The 23,166-nt window shown below is 34.9% G+C and overlaps 2 protein-coding genes across 3 annotated transcripts; one reads left to right on the top strand and one right to left on the bottom strand.

The window, feature by feature from the left end:
* The first annotated feature begins 1,167 nt into the window (after positions 1-1,167).
* LOC146145798 (uncharacterized) lies at positions 1,168-12,227 on the top strand. Of its 2 annotated transcripts, none has more exons than XM_083389475.1 (15): positions 1,168-1,909; positions 2,138-2,219; positions 3,507-3,581; positions 3,653-3,767; positions 4,492-4,554; positions 4,617-4,662; positions 4,860-4,950; positions 5,034-5,177; positions 6,684-6,753; positions 7,981-8,026; positions 8,104-8,234; positions 8,750-9,695; positions 9,927-10,022; positions 10,412-10,475; positions 11,022-12,227. In XM_083389475.1, the coding sequence occupies exons 1-15, from the start codon at positions 1,761-1,763 to the stop codon at positions 11,469-11,471; spliced, it is 2,568 nt and encodes an 855-aa protein (XP_083245601.1). In that variant the 5' UTR covers positions 1,168-1,760; the 3' UTR covers positions 11,472-12,227. The 2 variants fall into 2 exon arrangements, with proteins under 2 accessions (XP_083245601.1, XP_083245600.1); XM_083389474.1 differs by having other exon boundaries at positions 1,742-1,909; positions 11,028-12,227.
* A 4,412-nt stretch (positions 12,228-16,639) lies between these two features.
* On the bottom strand, positions 16,640-23,041 carry LOC146145799 (protein lifeguard 2-like). Its single transcript, XM_083389563.1, has 9 exons — positions 22,833-23,041; positions 21,907-21,991; positions 21,215-21,325; positions 20,994-21,047; positions 20,791-20,881; positions 19,937-20,020; positions 18,773-18,910; positions 17,894-17,941; positions 16,640-16,960 (listed from the first exon to the last, which is right to left on the bottom strand). The coding sequence occupies exons 1-9, from the start codon at positions 23,008-23,010 to the stop codon at positions 16,814-16,816; spliced, it is 936 nt and encodes a 311-aa protein (XP_083245689.1). The 5' UTR covers positions 23,011-23,041; the 3' UTR covers positions 16,640-16,813.
* Between the last annotated feature and the right edge of the window lie 125 nt (positions 23,042-23,166).

Raw genomic sequence — 23,166 nt, forward strand, 5'->3', positions numbered from 1 at the left:
GTTTTAATTTAAATGATTAAACTAGATACATTCTTATCAAGTTTGCGCTATTTACTTGATAATTAGTTTTGTTGTAGTATGAAATAATGCTAGAGATGGAATATCTAACCACCTCAAGTTTTTGTCTGAAACTTTCAATTCCGATGCTAATGACTTGTTTTTGAACTGACTTGCTATAGCAATTACTTACACTGGTACATGTTCAAAAGCATAACACTTAAACTTGACTAGTTATTTGTTCAGAATGACTTGCTTTGGCCTAGTTTTTTGCAAATCACTTTAGCGGACCGCATTTTCCATTTCAAAATTTGATTTCAATTTTACTCATTAGTAACACTACGAACTTGATTGCACTGGTTACTTTTTTAACAACATTATCCTAACCTTAATGCGAAGGAACGTGGTGCAGAGCAAGTAAGACAGGCTTGACCAAAAATCGATTTCGCGTGTGATTCAGAACGACTTGACAAATGGCCTGCTAGCTCAATTATAAACCCCATATAGCATTGCGTGACTAAGAATGCTATCACTAATCGAATCAGTTTTCCAAAACGTTTTTGAAGTAGTATAAACCCGGGTTTTAAACTGTTTTATCCCAAATTCCGTTTCAACGACACGGCCTTCAAAGCTTGTGTAGTGGACGGTGCCCATTTTAAAGTGTATTAAGTATAAGTGCTGAAAAATAAATATGGTGTAATACAACATTTGTTTCCCCAGACCAGTCGTCTACAAAGTTTGATCAATGCGAGAACATTTGGTGTTGAGCATGAATGAAGTATGTATCAACTATCAATGCATAGCGTTTTTGTAGCGAGAATGTCCAAATTCATTATAAAGTATGTGTACAAAACGAAAGCGTTCAGTTTTAAGGTAAGTTCAGATCGTAAAAGATATATTATAGACTAAATAGCGACAATAGTTATGTTCATGATCAACCTTAAATTACAGTTACTGTATATTATACGACATACTGATTTCCCATACGGCTTGCCTAGGCATGACGGTGGTTTGCAGTGTATCCTGTTTCTCTCGTGGCGAGAGAAGTGTCTGAAAAAAGCAAACGAGAGAGAGGCGAAAAAGAAATCTATTCGTGATAAAAGGAAAGGCTCTTGTAGCTAATCGGCTAGACGCGACATAACGGCCGTCTGCTAGTTCGCTGCTGGTCGTGCAGTCAGTTCTCTGTCTTGTACGTTTTTTGCAAAATTTGTTATGTCACATAATGAGATATCGTTATCAAGACCGGATTCTGTCGACCTTGTCTTTCTCGTTGAGCAAGGGGAAAAAAATCGGCCCGAAATGCTCGACAGTGGGTGTGTCGTGACGTTAAAAATGCCGTGGTAACCGGTCATAAGTTAATTAATTTCCATGAGCTTTTCTAATAAAGTCTATCGTTTATAGCCGATAATAAATCATTGCAGATTATGGTAAACGTCTCAGTTTCAAGTGAAGTTGCAGAAAGTGTTTATTATTTAAATGATAGATCGATTTAAGTAAGTTATATTAACTGGCATGATTTTACAGAGTACGTATGTTTCAGGGATGATTTAATGAAAATTGTTAAAAGTTGGCCACATATTTCCCCAATTCGTTTGATTTATTTTATCAACGATTGTGCTCACCAGAGCGTCACGACCGTCTTTTGTTTGTCTCGGGTGTTGCGCAATTATGACGTCACAGTCCCGTGTCCAATTTTGTTGTGCGCATGCGCATAACTGGCGTTCTGACAAGCGCCGCTCCTTGATTCATCTTTCGACTGGGCAATGGCGTCGGAAAAGGACAATCAATGGATATTTACGAAAGAGCAACTAGCGAAATCACCCAGTCGAAAGCATGTGGATCCCGAAAAAGAGCTTGGCTATCGCCAACAGGCAGCTAACCTTATACAGGACATGGGACAACGACTATCAGTGTATCCTTTTCGTTTGAAATTTTAGAATTTAGTTGCGTAATTTCCAGCATTTTGGCTAAACTGTATAAATTCTTACTGTTTCCTACATAAATCTGGAGATTTTTAATAGTTAAAATATATTTGCTTATTAAATAATGTTTGTATGAAATGTAGACGTTCGTAATTATTCTATATTATTGACTGCACACAAAAATAGTGTATTTTTCTTGACCTTTTTTTTCACAACAGTAATCAACTGACGATAAACACTGCAATTGTATATATGCACAGATTCTACATGTACCATTCGTTTACTGTATTTTCACGATATGTAAGTTTTCATTTAGTTGTATTTTTATTGTTTTTGGTAAAGTTTTGTTTTACATTTTGGTTAAGTTTTTTTTCTCACTGAGTTTTAAACCGTCCCTCTACGTATTGTAAAAGTGGCTATTAACATGGCTCACCCGGGTCACCCAACAAGTTTTAAAAATTTAGCTTTTTAATTATAGTCCAATTTTGATCTTTGGTGTACCCCATCACCCCAAATTGTTTTAAGGATTGTTAAATTTTGGCTGTGTACCCACAAGATCTCGTTAAGGTCTGCCATACTTTTAATCCAGTAGCTATACCTCCGTCTTGAAAGTATGGTAGATCTCGACAAGATCGCAGGTGCACAGAAAAAAATCTAAATAACTGGATGAAATCTAAAAGGTCAAAAATGCACCCCGCTAGGATAACATATAGAAAATTGGGGTGCATATTTGATTTTTTTGTGGTGCAGGTTGGGTTTGGTAAAAACACTCGTGATTGCACTTGCCATACTTTCCACAGTGGGCTATGCCTTAAGAAAATAATTTTTTTTATCTCTGTCATACTACAAAATTGGGCGCTGGTCTAGAATCCTACCACAATTATTAATCAACGCTCAATAGTTGGGTTAGGGTGCAAGTTAGCGTATGGGTGTGGGTGGGTCAAGTTTTATTATATTCATTATTTAATAATAATACTTGACCCACCCTAACCCAAATGATTTGCGCTGTGGTAGGTTTCTAGACCAGCGCCCAAAATTGTGTTACTGAGTTGCAAACTAATTTTTCGACCATGTATCAAAATTTGCACCAAGCATGTGTGGGTAGAAGCACCTAGCTTGCAAAATATTAAATTTCTAAAGTACTTGATCTTTGGATATAAACCCCCTATCCCTTATCCAAATTTTAAGGCAGTTTTTTAAGCACTTTGAAAAAATCCTACCTGTCCCATAGTATCTGTGTTTAGATCTACATATTTTATTTGTTCAGATTGTAGTTTCTCTAAATTAGCTAAATTATAATATAAACCTAGCACATCACTCAATAAGCCTTTATTCAAGCAACATTTTTGTAATGTATCTCTCATAACAAGTTCAATGATGTACAGTATTATCTAAAAAAGTTTACCTTCAGCCCAGGCTTAAAAATAATTTTCTTAACCATACTGAACGTCCATTATGTGGAATTTAACCACTATAACGCTCTCTCTAGGCTGCTGCATAGTCTAGCATTGTACTTATTTAATATCATGATTTATGGTAAAATGTTTTTCTATAAACGTGAAGTTTGTAAAATTTCCTATTTTACAGGCTATTGCACCCACAGCATTATTTTTAGCTGCAAAGGTTGAAGAACAACCCAAGAAACTTGAACATGTCTTGAAGGTTTGTTACTTTTTTACACCTGGAATATGTAGTAAATTTAACCAAATAAGCCGACACCATGCGTTTTCTAGATTTGTTACACATGCTTGCATCCAGACAAGCCACATCTCGACACTCACAGTGACAATTATTTGAAGCAGGCTCAAGAGTTGGTTCAAAATGAACTTGTACTTTTACAAACACTTGGTAAATATCCATTGTATTGTGTCATTTACATGTTTTAAACAGGGGGCATTGCAGAAGCACTATTTTTCAACCAATGTCAAATAAGGCTAATCAAAATATACTTTTCTGCTTGTGCCAATAAAATTGTGGGATTCCAAGGTGGCAGAAAAGTTTCTGTTGTCCATTTCACCCCCACTACATGTACAGTATATTACAGTGTTTGTAAATTTTAAATAACTAAATTCCAAGTAAAGTCTTTTGTAACTTAAATCCAAGTTAAGTATTTTATCAAGTTTTCAGTTGCCCTTCAGTCAACTCCCGAATCAAATCACAGTTTTAAAAAAAACAAAAAATCTAAGTATTAAATTTGGTAAACTTGTCCGATTATGAGCAACTCAACTGAACTCAAAGTAACAAATACTCAAAATAGAGTATAATATATATAATTATGTTACCTTTAAAAATTGAGATAAAAGAGCTGAATTTCATGGTAAAATGTTAAATGAAATCACTGAATATTAACCCAAGTAATTTGACTCGATGTCCAAGTCAAGTCATTTGTTCAAAAGACTGCACTTAATTTATTTTACCAAAACGACTAAAGTCAAGTCGTTTTAAACAGTGACTTAAGTAAAGTAATTGACCTTGACATATTAAGTAAAGTGATCGTCATTAAAACACTGGTATATTTCAATATTTTACCAATCAAAAAGTTTCAATATTAGGAACTTTTTTGCATTTTTAGGTTTTGATATCTCAGTTGATCACCCACACACCCACGTTGTAAAATGTGCGCAGTTGGTGAAAGGTAGGTTTTCTACAATTGCTGTGCATTAAAATTCTCTTAACAATAATGGCCATGCATTTTAGCAAGCAGAGATCTTTCACAGATGGCCTACTTCATGGCAACAAACAGGTAAATTTATTATAATTAGGACCAATATATTAAAAATCACTTGGATTCTGATAATTTTTCAACATGTTTAATGAGTCTTACTAAAATCAATTTTTCCAATCATTAAAACCCGTTAGGCTTTTTGTTACATGATTGTGTAATGTGCAACTATGTCTTATAGGTTTAGTGCAACTTAATTTTATGGTGTGTTAATTTAGCTTGCACCTGACAAGATTCTGTCTGTTGTACAAGCCAACTGTAGTTGCCGCAATGTGCATTCACCTATCCTGCAAATGGTCAAACTATGAGGTAATAAATCAATTGACTTTACAAATCCTAAATTTTTCCAACTCGTGAGTATTTTTGTTCCTAGTGAGTATTTTTGTTCCTAGATACCACTCTCTTCCGATGGCAAGGCATACTGGTCATACATGGACCCATGCATTACAGAACCATTGCTGGATACTATTGTGAAGGAGTTCTTGCAAATACTCAACCGTTGCCCAACCAGGCTGCGCAAGCTCAAAAATTATCGGGTAAACACAGGGTTTATTCAAGTAGCAGGAGTTTTAACTTGCTTTCTGGCAGGTAAATAGTGATTTGTGTTGCTAAGTCTTATTGTAAGACCAGCTAGTTTGTTGTAAAGTTTAGCTCAGTGTGTATTTAAAGTTGCTTGTTGTTCTATACTTGGGCAAGGAAATGCCAAGTATCTACACCATAACGCGTTTTGTTCCTTTATATCCTATCAACACAGATCAGCAGACGTCGATTTTTGTATGGTTTTTCCGGAAAAAAAATCTTGCGATAGAGCCACTCGTTCACACGTTTAGAGTTGGTCCCATGCCAAAATTAACCAGGTGTTCAGATAACATTGGCTGGTAGCCCGAGGGAACTGTGCCAAAAACGACTTTTTATTAAGTTGTGAGCATTAAGCTTGCTTAACATATGGCCAGTTCTAGTCTTACAAAGGGCAGCTAAGTCATAAACCCCTGAAAACACATTGGTCTAATTTGGTATGGGCAACCTTTATATTTTGACTCGCTTCGGGTACTAAGATAAAATACAACACAAAGCAAGTTCTAAAACTACCATAGCTATAAGGTAAGCTGTGTAGAGTCAATCTAAATTTCTAACTGTACTTGAATCATTTGGCAACTTTTTATTTTAACTTTTTTGAAATAAAAAGGCAAGTGGCTTGGCGCTTTATTTATCTTGAGTTTTGCACAATATTCTATATTTTACAGCAAAATGAATGGCATTGTTTATGAAGGTTGTTTCATTCTTTTTTTTAACTCAAAAAATTGAAAAGATAATTGCCAAAAACATTGAAATCAATATTGTCTATCTCTGATTAGGTTTTGATTTTTTTTTGCTTGATCTTATGAAAATATCTAAAATCCATTCTGTTTTTTTTTTTCTAAACAAAAAGAGTAATTTAAATTTAGTCATCTTTACATTCATAAGTAATTTTAAAACTTTGCTTGGTCACACTAAGAAAAAATATATAACAAACATACTTATCTAAATGCAAAGATTTAGATTTCTAACTTAACAGTTATCTTTAATAAACCTTATAATATACTAATGATCTATTTGTAATGCAAATGATTATTTAAAAAAAAAATCATTCAAGTGCTTTGCAAAACACTATTCGCTCAAGCCACCATGATTATCGGAACATCTGCTATAAAAAATTTGTTGTTGCAAATTCTTGCTTTATTTTGCTCTGTATTTTGTGGTGAACCTTACAAAATCTATTCCCATGATCTCAAGGAACAAAAGCATTTGGTGCACAACCCATCTGTTGTGTTATATGGCGAAAAGAGTGCATCTTTATTCAGACTTCTTTGTAGCCTAGATGTTTTAGCCAACAGCCAAGCTGTATGCAGAAGGCCTGAACGTAGAGCAGTTCTTGTTTGCACTTTATTTAATTAGAAACAAAAATTAGGGCAAATAAAACCTTGCCTAACCTGTGCTTTTTGCTAACTTACACTAATTTCCAAAGATTTTATTTAATCTATTTTGTTTTTTCTTTCTTACAGCCGTCAAATGATAAAGAAGAATCGAAAGAGAAAGAAACAAAGGTTCAACAACCCCCAGCAACTCAGACTGGTAATGTTGCTATTTGTTTGTTTTATTATGCTGACCATCAGGTTACACTGGTTGTGTGCTTTTGTATAAGTTTGAAAAAAGAAAAATCAATTTAAACTAGTACACCGAAAGCCATCGCAGACTCACTGAGTCATATGATGCAAGCCGGGCAGACTAGAAAAACAACTAGCCTGCAGTGAGGTTCGAACTCACGACCTCCGGTCAAGCCGGAACCGTGGCTCTACCAACTGAGCTATGCAGGCTCAGAAGGGAACTAGTCGAGAAACAACCATACGTCAATGCTTACTCAATTTGTTAGTACAAGCAACCTCATTGAAGGGGATCCACAGTACCATATCATTTATTCAATGAAACATTCACACATATATGTGTTAATAGCTGAGATCTAGCCCTTCGAAGCTGCTTTTTGACCAACAACTACGGCTTACGTATAATTAGTACACCGAAAGTCATCCCAGACTCACCGAGTCTGTTGATCTATGATGCAAGCCGGGCAGACTAGAAAAACAACTAGCCTGCAGTGAGGTTCGAACACGGCCCTGGCTTGAAAGTCTGCATGAACATTTGTTTAAATTATGTCTCAAATTAGCATCGTAAAACAAGTTGGCTTGAGAAAGTTATTTCTGGTGCACTCGTACACTAATATGAAACTGAAATTTTACACCAAGATGGCAAGAGGCATTTATGAACCCTCGAATTGAATCCACATACCTCTGGATTCCATATAACAACCTAGTTTAAGAATATCAGGTTTATACAGTTGTACTAGTAACTTAGCAATATTGTATGATGGCATTGCAATGAACTCCTTCTTTTTTGTAAGAAGATGTTTATTTTCACTTTTTGCATTTGCCAATAAAATTGTGGGATTCCAAGGTGACAGAATCTATGTATCTGTTAACCATTTCACCCCCACAACATAAAAAATCCGTTTTTGTTTTTTTATGAATTCATAGCTAAAAGGCATTCTGGTCTTCAAATTTTAAAAAGTCATTTTTTTGTCTTAAGTCTTTGAAAAAAAATGTATTTTATGTTTTGAACATGGCATTTAAACTGTTTTTTTAATATATTTACAAACTCAAGCGATCTAATTTTATATCTTTGAAAGGCTTTGTATTTTCTTTGAAAAGTCTTTTTTTCATAAAACTGTTTGGCAACACTGTTTACTTACAAGTTTCAATAGTTACAAGCCTAACACTCCTAATTGTTTATTTCATTTTTGTATAGTGACATCACAACCAAGCTCAGCTGTCCCAACCTCATCGAATTCCAAGTAAGTTGACAAAACTGAGGAGTATACTTGCCACAAAGGCCTTGTCAAAACCAATTTTAATCGTATTCTGTTTAAAGGGAGAAGAAGCCAATGTCATTGGAAGAATACAAGCGGACTCACACAAAACAACAAGTGCCTCAGAAAGCTTCCCACCCTACCTCAGCGTTGCATCCCAACCACCATAAGCAAACCCACCCACCAAATCAAGGTAAGGGATAAATTGTCTTGTTTGGAAACCTTCAATATTAGCACAAATAAATTTTTGTGTTTGGTTTTTGGTACTATTTTTTCCATTATTTGTACAGCTTTTCTTACCTTAGTATACAAAAGGTATTCCATTCCTACCAATTTCAAATGTATTATACCAAGGCATTTGTTATGAAACATTTTGTTTAACTATTGTCTATTGCTGCATTTTTATCTAAAAATAAAATGTTAACCAAATAATATGGTAAACATTGGAGCATAATGGTTGGAGGTTTTAGTTAGACTTAGTAAGAAAGTAGGGAGCATAATAAACGCTTTTATCTCTTTTTTCCTGGCTAAAAGGGATATTTATTTATTCACTTCTGTATTGCCTTCAATATTCTTACAAAGTAAACATTGTTTTAAAAGTGTTGTATAAAAAAAGTATTCTGAATTTGTCTAATAGGCTAAGTTTGTTCAATCATTTAATTGTATAGGTTAGCTTTGTAATCTCTCCACATTTACTTATCTTTTCAGGACCACCGAAGCACCCTGATAGCCGCGCTCACATCCCACATGGATCATTACATCAACGGGACCCCAACAAGCCCCAGCCACACCCACTACCTCACCCCGACCAACACCACAGGAATCAAACCAAGCACGGGCAAAGACCCATGGATCCAAATGCAAGGCCAAACCCCCCTCCTCACCCCAACTCACACTCTCAACAACGTCAGGCTTACGAGATGCAGAAGCAGGCAAAGGAAGCGCAGCGCAACATGATGACTTCTGGCCAGCACAAAACCAAACCTCCCAATGCAAATCCTGTAAAATCGAACGATGTTGCTGAAATAGATGCTGTCAGTAAAGATCTGGAAGGCAGAATTCGCTCCGAGAAAACACACCTGCCTTCTGCAGAACAACACTCGCATCACAGATCTGCTACTCACCCCTCTAGTGGTCAAAATGTTGCTCCGTCTTCAAAGTCTACTTCCCAGGAAGCCGCTCGACGTCATCACAGTGACAAAGGCCACGAAGCACCTCATTCTCACCAAAGGCCGGTAAAAGAGTTCAAGCAGTACAGTCGCAAAGCTCTGTACGAAATGTACCAAAAGAACCCGGAGAAATTGCGTGTTTACCTGAAGCACAAAGCGCAGTCGACTCCGTTAAGCGAAGACGAACGCCCGATTTACAAAAAACTTCAGGCCATGGAGGAGGAACATAGAAAACGAAAGGAAAAGCAGCAAAAATCAAAAATAGAAAATCTTCCCACACCTGCAGCCTCGCCCGGTGGTGGAAATTTGACGCTTCGCATAAAGTTGCCTGGTAATTCGTCGGGCGAACCTAATCCCAATACTTCAGTGGCCAAGATCATCGGGTCTAGTTCCGGCTCCGGTTCGGAAGCATCGCCGGTGCGCTCACGGAAACGTGGTCATGGCACTGAACAAGCTGAACACACTGCGGCCAAACATTCTCGCAGGTTTGGAATTTTGTGCAATGCTGACCGAGACATATAAAAAAACTAAATAATTTTCAAATTTTTTTAAAAATTATTTCAAATTTTAAAAACAGTTCAATAAATTTCAAAATTGTTCCTAATGCACCCTTCTTAATTTAAAGGCTGTTTCTCTGAAATAAACTAAAACCCAAGTATAGTATAAAAGCCAATTACACGAAAAGCAATTTATCTAGTATTGGGGTATTTTTTTAGATCTGAAGACCACCACAAGCATCATCGCTCTAGTGGAAATGGATCAAGTAGTGGCGGCAGCCATAAGCACAAGCGACATCACAAACATCATTCCAGGTTTGTTGTTACTATTAGTCGTCCTGACACCACCTAAATGTTTCATGTATCCAAGGGACTAGGGTTGTTCAAACTAAAATTTATTAGCTTTATGTTTGAACTTCATTTAGGCAAAATGTCTTGACCACAAATGAAATAAATAACTCCTGGTCTAACCCTTTCTTGAAGTACTACTTAACAATGACACATTTGTTAACAGTAGCAGAAATGGCATTTATAACATAAACTGTTCTAGTGTTCTTGGTCCATTTAGTGAACCTTTCCAAACGATTTTTTTAAGGCTTTTCATAAAGCAAAAAAAAGGGATTAGAATGGATTTTTAACCAACAGTTTAAATGATAAATTTTGTACTATTTTAATGTTGTATTTAATTTTTCAATACGTTTTAGATCTAAAAATGAGCACATCGACGAGGCTGTTTTTCAGAAGTCTCTTTCTGCAGCAATTTCCAAGGTAAAACATAGTATATATCTCAATAAAATAACCGTCCGTTTTACCCAAGTATGCTTGGCCAATATTTTCACAAATCGATGTTGTTATTTTTAATTGCCACGAAACCAGTGGTTTTTAAACCGTTAGTCCGCGATAGATTCACCTCCTGTTTCTCTTTTAGTATGTGAAACCCCTTTGGGAAGAGTCTGTAGTTAATAACACTTTAACTCTAAGTAAAATTAATAGTGACTTCTTTTATTACTTGTCTCAGTAAAGAATTGTGTCTTGTAAATTCTCGTTCCTGGTAAAATATTTTTAGTAATTTAGGGTTGCACCATTTGTTGTTAATAAATTGCTGTACACTTTAAAGCCTTGTATCGGCATAAAATAAAGAAATCAGTCAACATTTTATTTATTTGTTTGCTTTTCAATCGGCACATTAAATTAGAGACTAACCTTAAGCTGAATCAAAAAAACTTTAAGAACCAGTGTTTTAAACCACTATTTTACGGTTGACAACCTCCAGCAATATTGTGTAGTCACTTTGCACTGAAATGTTTCATCAAGGTACAGCAGCAGCAGATTCCGACAGTTACACTAAAGAAGGCAGCCAACGGTGGCGATGGCGCTACATACTTTGCATCCAGCCACACCAAAGCCGACCTAGACGCGGCCGCCCCGGTTTCAAGTACAATGCCGGATGATATATTCGAGGACGACATCGACAGCGGCATGGGTGGCACTTCTTCGCAAGTCGCGACCCTCGAGTCTACCCACTCCACCCCGGAACCGGGTGAAATCAAGGACGACACCCCCCCGCCACCGATTCACCCCCAGCAACAGAAACAGCGCTGGAACGCCGGGAAAAAGTTCGACAATCCAACTCAGGGTCTCTTCTCACCGCAGAGCGACAGTGGCGACCAGAAGAGATCCTCTTCCGGATTCGGTTATCACAGCAACAACGAAAACGAGTTCGCTTCGCCGCCTCCGCCGCTTATGAGGAAGCCTGTTCAGTAGCCGGGGTTATGTCCTATGTCATTGTGTTGCTGTCTACGTCGATGGCATCTGGTAAGTAGTGGCAGGGCAGCTTGCTTTCCTTTTTTCGTGTGCTGTTTTTTTTTTTCTAGTAGCCAGAGGTAATTTTGTCCTTTAATTTTTCTACCGCAATTACTGCCATATTTGCTTAAAAGGCAGCTAAACGGTTTGACGACGAATTGTTACGGATTAAGTCTCCACAAACAGTTGATTTATTGACGTAACCTCGTTTTTTGTTAAACCGACTTTTTTCAATATTTATTGCCCCACCCCTCCTTTCGTGTATGCATATATACATAGCGTTTTGCTTTCCTAGCAGTGATATTAGTTAAACTGCGCAAAACCCAGAAAAAATGTAAATTGTACGTCGGTAGAGCCGCTAGTCGCGTCGCCACCCGATTATTTATACATACGTGTTCGTTTTTCAAACGTATTTAGAAAAACTGCAAAGCTACTGTTTTCTTTTTGATCGGCCGCGATTTTCAGTTAAAAGCAAGAGATCTTCTTTGCTCAAATCCGTGTGTTTTTCGTTCGCTTTTTCAGCTTAGTTTTTTCTGCGGCGTACCATGCGCCGTCGCCTGCTCGCTGTCGTTTATTCTTGTTTCGTTGGAGAAAAACTTCAGTTTACTTGTTGGTCACCCCCTGTGTTGTTGCCTCTGGCATTCGGCATCTAGGCTAGCTGGCATCGTCTGCATTTATTATAGGCAATTTTCGCCAGCACGCCAATAAAAAGCATAAAAGGAACTCTTGGTCCGACTTATTTAAACAGCAACCTTTTGTCGTTTGACAAATTACAGACGTTTATAATTAATACACACAATCACACATGTTATTAACTATGGTTCTCTGTGGCACCGACATCTTCGTCTTATTAAAACGGCAGTTATTTGTCTGTTGACAGATTACAGACAGACGTTTTCGCAATGAAAACAACTAATACACACAATCAGTGCATAACACCTGTTATATTGTTTAGCTGCTTCAGCCAATTCTCTCTGGCATACTATAACAGCTCCGTATCATGGAAGTCTGGATCGCCAAATAGATTTAGTACCGAATTTAGTTTGCCAATAAAGATTTCTTTGCAATGAAGACATGACCGCTAAACAAGCATGTAGGATTTCGGCTCAACAAACCGGATTAACGCTACTTAAATTGAAGAGAGTATGACAAAGGAAAGGGAAATCACCAAAAACCAGGGGTGTCGGATACTCTTTCTATTCCAATACCCGATATTTTGGACAAACAATCTGGCGTTTCGCTACCAAACGATATCATTTTAAACAAGCAATTCGATAAAATTAACACGTGAGAAAAAGGTTAATTTTCCCAACTATGTTACAACAAATTTACTTCCGTGTGAAGAAGTTTCACGTCATTCTATAAGTTACCTTGCCTGCTTTTAGGTGTAAGTAGGACGATTGATAAATTTTGACCTAAAACTATATTTTTTGACCTATTAGAAATACGTAACATATTGTTGTTAGAAGTACAGTAATGCATTAGTGTCTTGGCGTCGTCAACCACACGTTTTCATATGTTTTACTGACTACCGGTCGACACTAATCACATATTTTTTCGGGTTTAAGCAAAACTTATGAAAATGCTTAGCTGATATTTTTGTCGTTTCGAAAAGACAAACACATATAAAAGTATTCAGCAAATGTTTTAACCACGATAGAATAAATAACTAAAATCGTCTAAAAAAATACCTAAACCTGTCGTAATAAGACCTAAAGTTGATGGGAATAAGGCCTAAATGGACAAAATACAGGCTAGAAATGTAAGGAGCGGGTATGTCGTGATCCGGAGTCATCTGTCTGACATTGAATGTTTTGATGTCAAGTGTCGACGTTTCAGCATTGGGTTGTTTTCCCCATGTTTAGGGTTAGTGATGGGTGATGGGTAGGTTAAAGATTAAGTTAGGGTTGGAACTTTTAGAAGAGTTAGTGATTGTTGTTAGGATGGGGTTTAAGGTTAGATTAAAGGTTGTATAGGCCTCATTTTTGACATTTAGGTCTTATTACGATAGGTTAGAACTTATTTGGATGTAGACGTTATTATACGACTATAGGTATTATTGGACTTCAGCAATAAAACCTAGATAGGGACAACACCAACGTCAGAATAAAACACAACTCGGAATAAGGTCAAAATAGTACTAATATATATTGGTCGTAATGCCGTCTAAATTGGAATAAGTCCAAAATCCGTCGGAGTAAGACTTAAAAGGTGAGAATCAGGCTTTAACAACACTTTAACTAACCCAAAACCCCAACCCTAAGTAAGCTATAGGCATTGTTCTCGACATTTAGGTCTTATTCCGACAGGTTAAGACTTATTTCGATGAAGACGTTACTAGTATTTGGGTCTTATTCTGAACTGTGTTTTAGTTCGACATTGATGTTGTTCTTATTTCGGTATTATGGCTGAAGTCCCTTTGGCCGTCTGAAATATTTTAGGAAGACCGGAAAATCAGAAGATAAAAGAAAGTTAAACGTCAAACTTTCGGCGCCTTTCTCAAGCATAATCGCAAATCGCACATTTTTCCCAGGGCAGTCTGGGATATGGCTTTTGTTGTCTATTGTCGATCGACATATATTTCGAGGTGTGCCGCCAATTTTTTTTGCTCTCTTTGTGTGCCGCAAGTAAAATAAAGGTTATCAAGGACTGCTTTAGGGTAGCAAATACAGTTTAAGTCATTGTAAAAACATTATTTTAATAAGATCGCCTATGACGGGTTTAAACTTCTACTCAACAGGTAAGAATGAATTGTATCAAATGGGATGGTATGAAGCTGCGTAACGTCTTGTTTAATTAGCTCAGTGGTCCTCAAACGTTTTTACATTACTACACAATGAGCAAACAAAAATATTCGCGCATTTTCAACAATGCCAAATATCATAGTTTATCAGGGCTGGGGAGCCACCGTAAAATAGCATTAGCTCCGGCTCCAGCTCCGGAGCCATCAGGCAATTATTAAATGGCTCCGGCTCCAGAGTCGTAAAACTCAATCATTTGGCACCGGCTCCAGCTCCGGAGCCATCATACACACACCCAATGACTCTGGCTCCAGCTCCGGTGCCACCAGTCACTTATTCAATGGCAAGTTGTAAAAATTGCTTTTGGCTAACTAACGTTGGAGATGGAACAAAATATAATTTCTTAGCTTTAGCACCACAAATTGAAAAATGGCTCCAGCTCCCCAAAAATAATAAAAAAGGCTCCGCTGGCTCCGGCTCCGGCTCCGGCTCCAGCTCCCCCAAAATAATAAAAATGGCTCTGGCTCCACAAAAATAATAACAATGGCTCCGGCTCCGGAGAAAACGGCTCCCCAGCCCTGGTTTGATTGACATTTGCATCTGGTGAACCAAAATTTACAGTTAGGTTAAAATAATGCTTAACATAATTAATAGAAACCGAAGCCAGATTTGTTAAATTGTCGTTCAGTTCGAAATCTTATCAAAATTTAGTTTTGAATTACATCTAGCAACATTTGACCTGCATAAGGCTATATCTTCATTAAAGCAATATGGCAAGCTGCAGAATATATTTGCGGTGTCTTGTTCGGTGGTGATTTGCAATTATCTCATTTCCTATTTCGATAGTTTGCTAGCTAGGTCTTTGTTAATTTTTTGCTGACTGTCTATTTGATATGCGAAAAAATATCAACTAAATATCGTGTAGGAGTTTTACATTTTAGTTTGTAACAAGCGAAGGGGCTCGATATGACTTGCGACAAATTATTTTTCCCTGTTTCTGTTATTCTCTTGCAATTTGTGACCATACTGAGCAATATCGCTAAATGGAAGTTAGATAAAGGTGCTGAATCCAGTATAATGTCATGTAATTATAGCGCTGTAGCTTTGAAATAGTGATTTGAACTTCATTTATTACCTTACATTGCACCAAACAAACGAAATAGTAAGGAGATAACAGAGGCGTGCTCAAATAAGACAATCTTAGTTTAAACTCTTAAAAATCAACAAAGATTTTAAATACGCTAGTGGCTAGTCGACTAGGTAAAATTAAAACCAAAGCAGTGTTGTGCTAATCTTTTATTGGTTTTCTAAAGCGGTGCGAAAATGAAATTAAGCTATGTACAAGTGCATAAACAAGCCCAAAATATATTGCACAAACTATTTCACGTCAGGTGGATCGATTTAGAATAACATAAAAATGGTAAGAAATCAGCCAAAATGGTAAGAACGCAGCATCTACTTAATCACTCAAAAATCGTTGTAATATTAAATAAAAGACGGGCTCATATGTTGGGACACATATTTATTAATCAACATCACAATCAAATTATACTTTGTATTTGAATTCGAAATGCGATATTTTACAATGACGTCATTACGATGACAAGATAAAATAGGGAAGCTAATCAAAACTAAAACGTGAAAACAAATGTTTCCAAGTTGTTAAACAGAAAATAGCTTAAGCTCTGAGAGACTAAAAAAAACTTAAGTGGCAAGTGCTTAGTTAGATCGTATTAAAGTCATTTATCAGATCTTAATATCGAACGAACATCGATACTAACAGTTAGTATTGGGTATCGGCTCCGATCCAAAATTATCGGACGTGTGTAATCAAATTAGGGCTACATAATTTTTTTTGCATTTTTTTAATAAACTTAGCATTCCTTTTTTTCCTAAAATTATTACGCAAATTAACTCAAAGGTATAATGACAAAAGTTTCGTTTCACTCGTAAATGGCAATCGTTAAAAAACTATACAATATTTTAGGACACAGATATTATTGGAGAAAATAACATTATAGGAGAAAATAACATTATAAAACAACTGAATCAACCGTATGCACACATACATTAAAAATCGTCTCATGTACACTTTGTACAGCCGATACAAAAACATGGTAAATGAAACTTATAAATAAGATATATAGACAAGCTATTTATAAATGAAAAGCAAAGATTCAGATTTTAGTTCGATTGGGGATTTAGCAAAAGGTAGTACACACTTTGGTTTAAACACCGATGGTAAATGAATAAAAAATTAGTTGTAAGTTCTATGGGCCGAAAATCTATTTTTGAGACGGCTTTGTTTTTGCCGAAATTCTTTGTTGGTTTGGTTTTCAGAACGATGTTTGTTCATAGCTTTATACAAAAAGTCTAAATTTGCGATTTAAAGTTCACTTTACTCAAACATTGTTATCAAATTATTCTAAAGAACATTTTTAAGTTGTAAGTATACGACAAATAGAGGATCGGAAATTAGGCAAACATGATTTAAAACAATTTACCATAGAAATTCAATTTATAGGAAAATCGTTGTTTTTTACAAAGATGAAAAAGTAATCGCTAGTTGCTCGAACCAAATATACCAAGCAGGAAAATGAAAATGTAAACAACATCGATATAGAGATTAAGTGCACCGTAAACGTATTCCTCCGGGCTAAGTTCGTATCGTTTACCACCCATGATAAGCTGTGTGTCGAACGCCAAAAACTGTAAAAAATAGTAAAACAGAAAACACAGTCATTTTTAGCCAGTAAACGAACGTGTTTTATGGATTAGGTAAATCCATTTAACAAAAAAAAATAATAATAAATAAATAGAAATCCATTTAAAGTTATAAATCTTTTTTTTTTTTGTAAACAAGCATGATTTTTTTTGGGGGTAAACATGTTGGATTAAGTTTAACTTTAAGTAGTTATCGCGCAGTAGCTTTGAAATTGTGATTTAGCCCCATTTCTTACCTTACACTAAATCCGAAAGACAAAAATTGTAGGGGATGAAATATTTCCATTTAAAAAGAGTTTCTCTGTTTTTACAAGACAAACATTTAGCTTTAGCCAGTTGACATAAACTTGAACCGCTTTTAGGCACATACAATTATACAAGTAAGGCTGTTACCGGTTTAATGCCACCACTTATATTGTAAATTATCCTTAACAACTAAATAAAAAAAACGTTTTATTGAGGCAGTTGGACAATGACAAGCATTCTATTATTTGAAATAAAATGCTCAAAACATGTACTTTCACGACCTTTTTGGCTTCGCAATTCATCAATTATCAAGCTACATTACAGATTCATGAACGGTGTGTCGGTGTTGTACCCATGACCATGTACTTTAACATTGTGCCAAAAAAGTCAAAAAGGCTCATCAAATGTTTAAACTAGTGGCTGGTCAGTAACAGCTAAATATTGTATACACCAGCTAAATCAGCTCAGGCTTACACATGAATTATAAATACCACAAGTGCTTAAAGCTACTAAAACCTTGTCCCCCTTGAAGCAAACTATCCATAATAATGATGAAACAAACAGCACAACTAATTGTGCAATATAATGTAGTTATAGGCAAAATTCCACATTGTTTTATATAAACATAAAAATAGTAGATCGAAAATTTAACTGAAAAGAATTTCCACTCACCAATGAAAACACCAAGGCTCCAAGTGCACCATACACAACATCCAAATACTGTTACAAAAAAACAAAACATATTTATTTTTTTGTATTTATTTTTTTTTCTCTGCATTGTTACTTAAAAACGTATTTATTGTAAATTCCACTAACAGGCTGATAGCTGTGTAAAATGTACAATGTGCTGATAGAATTTGTTTTCAGCTTATCTTTTGTATTTAATTTATACCTAGCATGTTTATTATATACTGCAGAGTATACAATGGCTTTTAAAAGAGTAATGGGTCTTTTAAAATTTGTTTTTAATTATGAATCGTACAGTTATGACAAATTGTAACTACAGTCCTTCTTTATAAAAACAAATATGGGCCCGCATTACTCTCTTCTATTAAATAGTGTTACATGCCCCTGATAAAGAGTTTACATTACACACAATATATAAATAGCACTGGGGATTTTTCAGCACTTTTGTGTCTGCTGGTGGCTATAATAGACATAACTCAGCAAGGACACATGGACAATTGAAAGTTCAAATACAATGGAATTAATCATTTGTTGTCTGTTGTGTTTAGACTTTTATTTACCTAATTAGTGATATGATAACTATCATATTATTATTATTGAGTATGGCTATAGAATGTTATGAAGTTAGGTTGGCAAGAAAATATCTGGTGACCAAATTCAGTAGAATAAAAAAGGTTGCAATTAAGCAGTGACTTTTCCAATAATATGGATCAAACTACAAATTACACAAAAACAACTTGTTTTGCCACTGGTATCCGACCTCTGAACGTCATAATAATTTACTTAATTAAGCACCCTTTTTGAGCGGTTGCACATTTTATAGCCAACAGTTCTGCGATTGTTCAAGCTGACAAAACGTCTTACCCAAGGCCTGGAGTAAGTGAAGATGGTTATAAATCCGAACATAATGAGTACAAAGAGAAGAATCATGAGAAGTCCACTGCACTTGGTGAAGTCAAACTTGGTTTGCATCGAAAATGCGATCACAGCCACGCAGACCATCTGTAAAGTAAAACACTCAATTGAAATGTTTTACCATCTATATTCTACATGGCTTCTTCATTACGACTAAAATGGCATTTTGGCACTGACGAGCAGAATCTGACAACTAAAAATTTGTTTATCCTTTTAAATAAGATTAAAATTAAAATTAGAGCTTTTTAGTTTTAAATTGACCTCCATGCTTACAAACAGACTTTGACAATTAAGAGTTTTTCAGCTTTTATAAATTATATTTAAATTTAAATTATGATAAGTAGATAACTTCTAAATAAATTAAAAATAGGACATCCTTTGATCAATTCACAATATTTTTTATAAAATTACCATTTTTCTTATTGGTATATGAATTGCACAAATTAGTGACCAAGATTTTTTAGAGTGAGAAACTAAAAAAACTTAGTTTGACAAAGTATGAAGATTTGGTAAAAACAGAAAAAAAATTTCAACTAGATTAGGGCACACACCAATCCAAAAAATAGATTAGAATTAGAAGCTCATAGCTCTAATTTGTATAAAAAGGCCATTATAGTTGTTTAGTTGTCAAAATATACTTGCAAAGTAATTTTACTGAACTTGCTAAAAGTGATAAATGGCCTAAATTCATTTTAAACTAAAATATGGAAAAGCAATTGCCTATAAAGCATTAAACAGTGAAACTATTAACATGCCTGGGGCCAATGTTGCACTGAATATGTAAATAATGGAAATCACCTTGACCCTTGCAAGATAAATGTCGACCTTAATTCCTGATCAGTAACAGCAAAATACCCTAGCAAAGCTAGCAATTCAGGTCAGACACAATGAACAGATAGAATCGATTCTATTTGAATAAGATATACTGATGATGCCTTAATTGGCGAAATATATATATATCTTTTAAGATCTGTTTATTGTGTCTGATCTGAATTGTGTATTTTGCATGCCTTGGGCCATTATACCAAACACATGTGTACAACTGTACATGTCACAGTTGCGGACAGAGTAATAAATCATTATTTTAGATAATTTAAATCATGTTGAACCTACCACAGTGGTTCCCAGCGCAATAACAACAGCTCTTGTGGAATATGTACTGGCAATGGTGCCGACCATGTACGACAAAGCAAGGGTCTACATAAAAACAACAGTTATACTAATAATATTTTTACATACAAGTCAAAAAATAAAATAGAATTTACAGCTTTACTTTCGGAAAATAGTTACTGAAGTCTGACTGGTGTCAGTAGAAATTCAACAGTCCTAGTCAATCGATTTAAAATATATTTTTGCACTAAGACTGAATAGAAAATGCAAGTAACATTTAGTTAGTTAACAATAAAGATACAATGTTATCAAAAACAAGCATTTATCTTTTATACATCTATTCTTTAATAGGGTTGTGCTAATATTAAACAGATTTTTTAATGTCAAATATACTGTTGTAATGACAAAACACTTTAGTTGGGATTTTCAAATATCATGTGTGAAAAATTCTCTATAATATTTGAACAAGTCGTTACCCTAATGCAGAGGTTCTCAACCAGGGTGCCGCGGCACCCTTGGGTGCTATTTCTAATGCTCAAGGGTGCCGAGAGATATTTGAAAATGTTTAGGAATCTAATTTTTGCTAAAATCTTACAATTTTTTGTAAAGATAACAGTGGAATAAATCCAATTAAAAATGCCTACTTTTTGTAGAGTAGATGTGTGTTGTTCCAGTTCCGTTTATTGTGACATTCTAGTAGTGAATTATTTTTTTTACAGAAAAATCTTGTAGGGGTGCCAAAAACTATTTGTTATTTCTGAAGGATGCTGCTATCCATGAAAGGTTGAGAAACACTGCCCTAATGTATAAAAAACACACCTAAAAATGATTAACTTATCACCAATCATTCAACTTACAAATATAAACAACAGGATTATATTGGCTGGATGTTTCCTTCTAACATTGCTGCAACAGACCAGGGTGATATAGAGGACCAGAAATATTCCACTAAAAAACATTTGATTTCATTATGTTTGCTTTTACTAATAAATTATTCTTACAAATGTTTAAATTAATAATATTTTAAACAAAAACTGTGCATATATATATATTGGCTTACTATGCAGCATAGTATATTCCCGGATTTTGTCGTACAAACACCCCAACAGAATCTCTAAAAAAGTAAAAAAAGTATAATGATACTTTTTGCATATACAAAAACATATACATTGAAAATAAAAAGTGAATTAAAACATTTTGGAACTTGAAATTAAAATACCACAATTTACATTGCTTTAGTCAATCTTTACATCACATAGCCTATGTTTATGCTTCACTTACATGAAGGTAAAAATACAAACAATTCCAAATGTGATGAGCAGTTGAATGCCAAGAACAATAAAAACCTTGCGAACAAATAGTCGGCGGACATCTTTGTCTTCAAACGACCCACTAAAAAAGCATTTATTAATAGGATTCCTTCTAAAGTAGTGGTTCTTAAACTGCTGTTGGTTGACAGTAGACACCTTAAGTTCTATGAGGAAGTTTTGTGCAATATCTTTTAAATGATATTAAACCGATAAATTTTATAAGCCAGCACATCATTTTAATTGAATATACTGACAATAAGAATTTGACAGCTTATGAACAATAAGGATTTTGAATGAGTACAGATTTGCATGCTAATTGTAGGGTTATTGTTTTAAAACAAAGATAAGGTGTGCCATTATTTATAAAAGCTAAAAGCCTGGGGGGAAAAAAGTTTGAGAACCACGGTCCTAAAGAAATGATAAATTATAATAGCAAAATACAAGTTTAACAATTTTTGTATTGTGGACTTAAAATACAAGTTGTTAATAGTATACCCATTAAACTCCAAGAGATAATAAATGTCAAAATATAAGTAGCAATGTACTAAAACCAAGCTATATGGTATTAAAACCTAAGAGATATTAAAAGCCAAAAGATAAGCAGCAATGCAAAATACCAAATAATAATTGAGATTTTAAACAATTTTAAACATAAATGCCCACCTTGTTGTAAACCCCGGTGTTTCTACGCTAACTGGGTTTACAGCATTTGGTGAACTTCCAAGTGCTGGTTGATGGACCATTTCATCTAAAAAAGGTAACAAATTCATTATATGGCAATGTTGTTTAAAAACACACATTTGAAGTAAGTGTTAGAAATCAGGTGATATCATTTTTTTACTGATACCCAACTTTTCATGTTTTTGCCCTCCGATACACTATACCTATTTTATAAATTATACCTGGGATATCATGACAATATTAATAACAATCATTTTATCTACCTATTCAATCATAAAACATGTTTAATTTGGTCAATTAACTTTAAACAATGCTGAACACTGTAAACCAAATATTATATGTCAAATCAGATATCCATGAAAATGAAAACAAATAACATTTGAGTTTCTGAAATAAAATTTGTTTTTAAGCAAAATCATAATGGTTTCATGGTGAAACATCGGCAAAAATATTGCCTCAAATTTACCGGATATATCAGTGGGGCTTAGCCAAAATTATCCGAAAACCGCTATATTTGTCTATCAAAACTTAGTGTCATGAGATTTAACTACTTCTAACAGAAACATGTTTAAAAACTTCATAAAAATGAACATATAACTGCTCACATTAATTTCTAGGTATTTAAAAATCTTGAATAATACATAATACAGTTTGATACCAAACATGATACTTTACAATTTAAACACATAAACAATACTTTGTTTCTTTTTATGCAAATCCATAGATTTATTGTTGGCCAAAAGTTTATTGAGATGTAAAAAGAAAGTAAAACAGGGAAATTTAATTTATCAAAACTTTTCTTTTTTGTAAGTGGCCATGAATAACTTGACCATTCGACAAACATTCTCTAAACCCAGGAGAAAAACTCCTTATACTCGAAATATACACAATACACAAATAAACTCTACCTGGATGGGCTGTAAAGTTCTGGTTGTCAAATCCAGCCTGAGGTTGGTAATATTGGTTAGTCTGGGGCTGAAATGCAGCTTGAGCAGGTGGGTAAGGGGTCTGGGACCCATATGCAGGAAACTTTTCCTTTGAATCGACTGCCTCATTGTAGCTTGGTGGGGCACTGGGTTGGGCCATTTTTTAGGTTTTATTGCAGAATACCACCCTATGCACTATATAGTAATACAATACATATTTTAATACTTTAATAGTGACACTATAGAGCCATGCAATACTTATGGCAATTTATGCAATATCTATATTTTAATACTTTTATAATATGATTCAGAATAG

Source organism: Ascidiella aspersa, chromosome 5 (genome assembly GCF_963924565.1).
Source record: "Ascidiella aspersa chromosome 5, kaAscAspe10.2, whole genome shotgun sequence".
In the NCBI taxonomy this organism is placed as follows: Eukaryota; Metazoa; Chordata; class Ascidiacea; order Phlebobranchia; family Ascidiidae; genus Ascidiella; species Ascidiella aspersa.

Bases quoted from the DNA above. Each gene is read 5' to 3' on its own strand.
- LOC146145798 (XM_083389475.1), top strand. From the start codon at position 1,761: ATGGCGTCGGAAAAGGACAATCAATGGATATTTACGAAAGAGCAACTA. The intron at 2,220-3,506 runs GTAAGTTTTCAT...CCTATTTTACAG, and splicing joins TTACTGTATTTTCACGATAT to GCTATTGCACCCACAGCATT. The intron at 9,696-9,926 runs GTTTGGAATTTT...GTATTTTTTTAG, and splicing joins GCGGCCAAACATTCTCGCAG to ATCTGAAGACCACCACAAGC.
- LOC146145799 (XM_083389563.1), bottom strand. From the start codon at position 23,010: ATGGCCCAACCCAGTGCCCCACCAAGCTACAATGAGGCAGTCGATTCA. The intron at 21,048-21,214 runs GTAAGTGAAGCA...TTACTTTTTTAG, and splicing joins GTTTGTATTTTTACCTTCAT to AGATTCTGTTGGGGTGTTTG. The intron at 20,882-20,993 runs GTAAGCCAATAT...AATGTTTTTTAG, and splicing joins GGAATATACTATGCTGCATA to TGGAATATTTCTGGTCCTCT.